The sequence below is a fragment of the Primulina tabacum genome, chromosome 2, assembly GCF_025594145.1.
Source record: "Primulina tabacum isolate GXHZ01 chromosome 2, ASM2559414v2, whole genome shotgun sequence".
Taxonomy (NCBI): Eukaryota; Viridiplantae; Streptophyta; class Magnoliopsida; order Lamiales; family Gesneriaceae; genus Primulina; species Primulina tabacum.
In genome coordinates this window covers 38,161,852-38,167,512 of record NC_134551.1, presented here as the reverse complement: position 1 = coordinate 38,167,512, position 5,661 = coordinate 38,161,852, and the positions used below count along the sequence as shown (strand labels likewise).

The 5,661-nt window shown below is 43.8% G+C and overlaps 2 protein-coding genes across 2 annotated transcripts; one reads left to right on the top strand and one right to left on the bottom strand.

Annotated features, from left to right (window-relative positions):
* Positions 1 to 682: 682 nt before the first annotated feature.
* LOC142537917 (uncharacterized) lies at positions 683 to 2,077 on the top strand. Its single transcript, XM_075643382.1, has 2 exons — positions 683 to 1,304; positions 1,376 to 2,077. The coding sequence occupies exons 1-2, from the start codon at positions 1,239 to 1,241 to the stop codon at positions 1,904 to 1,906; spliced, it is 597 nt and encodes a 198-aa protein (XP_075499497.1). The 5' UTR covers positions 683 to 1,238; the 3' UTR covers positions 1,907 to 2,077.
* Positions 2,078 to 3,164: 1,087 nt separating this feature from the next.
* On the bottom strand, positions 3,165 to 3,931 carry LOC142537665 (uncharacterized). Its single transcript, XM_075643162.1, has 2 exons — positions 3,454 to 3,931; positions 3,165 to 3,316 (listed from the first exon to the last, which is right to left on the bottom strand). Exons 1-2 carry the CDS (start codon positions 3,929 to 3,931, stop codon positions 3,165 to 3,167), a joined length of 630 nt encoding a protein of 209 aa, XP_075499277.1.
* Between the last annotated feature and the right edge of the window lie 1,730 nt (positions 3,932 to 5,661).

The window sequence follows — 5,661 nt, the reverse complement described above, 5'->3', positions numbered from 1 at the left end:
CATTAGAGACTCCTTTGTTGGATGATGACCCTAAATCTAGCGAACATTTAGGCTGCCAGGATAGAGATGCTATGACTATCAAAGATGTGGGGGGTTTGCGCAAAGTACTTGGAATACCACCTGAGTGTGACGTTAAGGTTTCAGGGCCTCGAGATGACTTCCATAACCCTCCGTCGGGTCATTTCACCCTTTTCCTTGAATACTTTACTGGTGGACTATCGTTTCCTCCGCAACCTCTTTTAGTGGAATTGGTCGAAAGCCTTGGTATAAGCTTTAGTCAATTGACCCCAAATGCCTGTTATAGTTTATTCAGCGTTTTGTCATAAAATGAGGGAAATTCGCATGCCTTGGTCTATAGAATTGTTTCATTCACTTTTCTCGACGCGTAGGAGCAAACCTGACTCGTTTGTTTACTTTCAACCTCGAGCCAAATGTAATTTTTGTCCCAAATTCCGTCTCCTAGAAGTTTTTGGAAATCTCAACTTTCTTATGTTAAGGATTGCAGGTGGGGATACCCGTGGTTTGGAGTTTGGGAGTTCGGGTGATTGCGATGAGAGGGACTCACCGCGCACTTCAACTTCAATGTCGTGACTTAGTTTTTTGGAAGAACTTTTTAATCCTAGGAATTTAATCACTGCTGGTATTAAATTTTTTTTTGTACTCTATGTTGGTTATTACTTCATTCTCCATATTATTTTGCACTAGAATTTGCTGATTCTCTCTCTTTTATATAACCTTTTCGGCCAACTATATATGTGCAGGTGATAGATTTGATTTGGCAACGATACGGGCTTGCAAGGCCACTATGAGGAGGCGTTCCCGCTTGCTGGGAATAGTAGAGCGCCTGAAAATCGGGCTGTTCATTACTTTCGTGACCCTATCCGTAGGGGGATCCCACCGGCACGTTCTGAGAATGTCCGTGGGTCAGGTTCTAACTCACAAAAAAAACTAACTATTCGCCATCAAACAAAACTTTGGAGATTAGGCATGCGAATGGGGGAGGAGGAGAGGCAAAAAAACGAGGTCATGAAGGGGTGCAAAAGAAGATTGATGGGGAAGCACAAAAGAATCCTAAGAGGATCCGTGCGGACGATCAAGGAGCACCTTCCAAGACTCCCCGTGTTAAGCATATCTTTGTCGATGGGGTGAACCATAACGAGAAGGCTGACTTTTTCTGGGATTTAGATGATCCGGAGATTGGATGGAAGAAAGGAAGGAGCATTGTCAGAGACTATGACATGGTCCATCTAGTGTCGTTGTCCACTGATTCATTTGCTCATTCCCTTGCCTGGAATTCGTGTCAGGTATTGTGCTTATTATATTAGAATCTTGCATGTTTTGTCCGCTTTAAAATTGTTTGTTATGCTATTTGTAGGGTTTGTCATTAGCTAGTGCTGTGCGAGTTCAGGAGGAAAGGCTGCACAATTGTCAAGATAAGCTGCACGAGGAGGTTGCTCGATTGAAAGAAGAGAATTTTGGTCTTACTCAAGAGAAAGAAAAGATCAATGTGGAGCTTCTGCAAGTACAGGGAAAGCTTGCGGACAAGTTAAAAGATTTTACAATCCTCGAAGAGAAGTATTCTACTGAAGTCAAGACTGGTGGTCAATTCCTTGACTCCGAGGCGGGCAATAATCTTTTGAAAAGGACTGAGGAGAAAGGCGCTCAGAATTTCAAAACATCCTCTGCATTTAGAGAGGAGGTACTTGATCGTGCCATGATCATTCATGATGAGGTAGTTCTCGATTGTGGAAATCAACTGAGGAAGAAACTTGTGCCTGAAGAGATAGTGATGATAATTGAGCCAAGTGTCTCGGAGGTGGGTGGAGGCTCCATGGTTGATGTCCCTTCGGACAATGCTGAGATGATTGAAGCCTTGGATCTCCACCCTACTGAGGGAGAAGCATAGCGTTAAGTAGCATTTATATTACTCCTTAGATATGTTTATCTTCATTTGTTACTTATTGCAATGTTGTTTATTGTGTTTTCACATGGATTGGATAGTCGTTTCATTCGAGCACTGAGGTTGCTCAATTTTCATATTTGATGACTTCATTTATAATTTTGCTTCATACAGTGCGATGTGTGGTAGCTTTGTTTGTGATGACGTAATGCTTGTTTTCATGTGTACTTGGGAGGGGATCAATCTCCCAAGATTTTGTCTCAAAGGGAGGTCCTAAACCCCCATTAAGGGTGGTGACATATCCCGGGAATTGTTTCATCATTTACCTTTTCGAGAGCAGTCATGTCGGCAATACCACGAGGTTGGCCAAACCTCTTTTTTTTTTTTTTGGGAACCTTCGACGATTACATGGGTAGGTGGCGATATAAGCATACGTATTTGGAGTATTTCACATGAAAAAAGTCCTTGCTAACAATGGAGAACAACTGACAATCTTATTGAATATTGTAATGGTGGAGATACATGATGACACAAGAGACAACAAAACATAACCTATTATTTTCCTTTTCACCTACATCCCGTCATGCATAAAACTTCTTCAGATTTGCTACATTCCATGGCCGAGGTAGTACTTTCCCATTTCGGTGTTGGAGGCGATAAGTTCCCATCTTGATTATCTCTACTACTTTATAAGGGCCTTCCCACTTTGGGTCAAGTTTTCCCACAGGGCGCAAGACATCAGCTTTTCTCATCACAAGTTCTCCTACTTGGAAGGATCTTGGATTTACTCGATCATTGTAAACCTTAGCCATGCGTACCCTATACCTTTCTGCCCGGACGGATGTTTCCTCTCGCAGTTCGTTGATTAAATCCAAGGAGGCTCGAAGGGCCTGATCGTTCTCAAGGTGCTTGTACTGTTTCACCCTCAATGAAGTTTCTCCTATCTCAGCGGGGGCTATAGCTTCAACACCATAAGCTAGATTGAAAGGTGATTCCCCTGTCGACGTGCGTGGTGTAGTTCGGTACGCCCACAATGCGCTCGGAAATTCTTCAACCCATTTTCCTTTAGCGTTGCCGAGACGGGTCTTCAGATGCTGCAAGATAGTTCGGTTAGTTACCTCTGTTTGCCCATTGGCTTGTGGGTTGCCGACCGACATAAATAGTTGTTTGATAGAGAGACCCTGACACCACTCCTTTAGTTTTGCTCGAGAGAACTGAGAGCCGTTGTCCGAGATCAGTGCTCGGGGAATCCCAAACCTGCACACTACGTTTTCCACAGGAAACCTATGACGTCTTTCTCCGAAATTCTCGACAATAGCTCTGCATCGATCCACTTCGTGAAATAGTCTACGGCAACTACGAGAAATTTTCTTTGTCCCGTAGCTGGGGGAAAGGTCCCACCAGATCTATTCCCCACTGGGCAAAAGGTAGGGGGCTTTCAAGTTTTTGTAACAACGTCGCGGGTTGGTGATAGAGATTGGCGTGCTCTTGGCAAAATCGACAACGTCAAACCAATTACATGGCATCTTTCCTCATGGTTGGCCAAAATTAACCTTGTCGTAAGGTTTTGGCAGCCAATGCTTTCCCTCCCAAGTGTTTTCCACATATTCCTTCGTGGATATCGCGGAGAACGTAGTCTGCCTTGCTCGGGGTGAGACACTTCAAGAAAGGCTGAGAGTAACCTCGTTTATAAATCTCTCCATCTATAATTGTGAATCGCGCAGCTCTTATCCTTAGCTTACGTGCAGCGGCGGGATCTTGAGGGAGATCATCACGCATTAAATAGTTAACAATTTCTTCTTTCCAGCTTGGTTCTTCTCCTTCTACGCAAAAGATGTTGCAGCCGGCCTTCTCAGCCTCCTCCTTACTGATTGTCAGAAAAGTTATCGTTCTGTTGTCTATGTTAGTCCAGGAACTGGCTATCTTGGCCAGACGTTCTGCCATTTCATTTTTTGCCCTGGGCACTTGTTTTATCTCGTAGCTCTCCCGTAGAGTAATAAATTCGTTAACTAGGGTCACATATTGGTTCATTTTTTCTTCTTTGGATTCTTAAGTTCCATTAAGTTGGTTAACGACTAGCTGGGAATCACTGTGCACCACCAGACTTCTTGCTCCAGCCGACAGAGCCAACTTAATTCCTGCTACAAGTGCCTCATACTCGGCCTCATTATTTGACGCGGGGAATTGAAATTTAATGGAATACATCAATTTATCACCTTAAGGGCTTTCTAGCAATACCCCAGCCCCGCTCCCATGCGAAGTTGAGGATCCATCGACATGGACAACCCAAGTCGGAACTGATCCCTTCTGCCTCATTAGTGGTCATTTCAACAAGAAAATCTGCAAGAACTTGTGCTTTAATAGCTGGGTGAGGTTTAAAATCAAGTCCGAATTCGCTCAGCTCAACGGCCCACTTAACCAGTCGGCCCGACGCCTCTGGACTAGATAACACTTGCTTTAGAGGGCGATTAGTGAGTGCCACCACTTGGTGACATAGCAAATATGGGTGTAATTTTCTTGCTGCACTTACTAAGGCAAGCGCTAATTTCTCGATGTTGGTAATCGGAGCTCGGCTCCATGTAAGGTCCGACTGATGTAATACATAGGTTTATGCTCTCTTTCTTCATTCAACACGAGCACAGCGCTAATCGCTTCAGGTGAGACCGCCAAATAAATCATCAGTGTGTCCCCAAATCGGGGTTTTGCTAGGAGTGGAAGTGTAGTCAAATACTTCTTTAAGTCTTCAAATGCTTGCTGACATTCTTCCGTCCACTTGAATCCCTTTCCTTGCTTTAGAACTTTGAAGAAAGGCAAGCCTTTGTCTACAGATCTAGATATGAAACGGTTCAAAGCAGTCATCCTTCCAGTTAATTCTTGTACTCTTTTCACACTCCGCGGGGGAGTCATGCTTAAGATTTCCTTTATCTTTTCGGGGTTTGCCTCTATTCCTCTTTGCAAAACCATGAATCCAAGGAACTTGCCACCTCATACGCCAAAAGAACATTTTTCTGGATTTAGTTTCATGCGATATTTTCGTGATATTTCAAAGCATTCTTCCAGGTCCTCCACATGCTTGATCACTCTGACACTTTTTACAAGCATGTCGTCTATGTACACCTCCATGTTCTTCCCAATCAAGTTCTCAAACATCTTGTTCACCAATCGCAGATATGTTGCTCCCGCGTTCTTGAGTCCGAATGGCATTACCTCATAGCAATAGATCCCTCGATCAGTGATGAAACTAGCCTTTTCTTGATCTTCTGGGCTAATCCTATCTGATTGTACCCTTGGTGGGCATCCAGAAACTATGCAATTTGCAACCCGCGGTCGAGTCGACCAACAAATCGATCTGAGGCAATGGGAAAAGATCTTTAGGGCATGCCTTGTTTAAATCAGTGAAATCTATTCAAAGACGCCATTTCCCTCCAGTCTTTGGAACCAACACAACATTTGCTAACCATTCCGGGTACGAAACAGGCCTGATGTATTTGGCCTTTATGAGCTTTCCCACCTCATCAATTATATGTTTATTTTTATCTGGGCCAAAAGATCTCTTTTTCTGCTTAATCGGTTTCATTTGTGGATCCACATTAAGATGATGAAGTGCATATTCCGGAGGTATCCCTGGTAATGGCTCGTCATCCCAGGCAAATGTATTGACGTTGCGCTGTAGAAAAGTTGTCAAAGTGTTCTCCACTTCTATCGGCAGATCTGACCCAACCCTGAGGGTTTTTCTTGGATCATCGGGCACTACTTCGACA

Coding starts and splice junctions, on each gene's coding strand:
- LOC142537917 (XM_075643382.1), top strand. CDS start 1,239: ATGGTCCATCTAGTGTCGTTGTCCACTGATTCATTTGCTCATTCCCTT. Junction 1,305..1,375: donor TTGCCTGGAATTCGTGTCAG/GTATTGTGCTTA, acceptor TGCTATTTGTAG/GGTTTGTCATTAGCTAGTGC.
- LOC142537665 (XM_075643162.1), bottom strand. CDS start 3,931: ATGAACCAATATGTGACCCTAGTTAACGAATTTATTACTCTACGGGAG. Junction 3,317..3,453: donor TGCCAAAACCTTACGACAAG/GTTAATTTTGGC, acceptor CCTTTTGCCCAG/TGGGGAATAGATCTGGTGGG.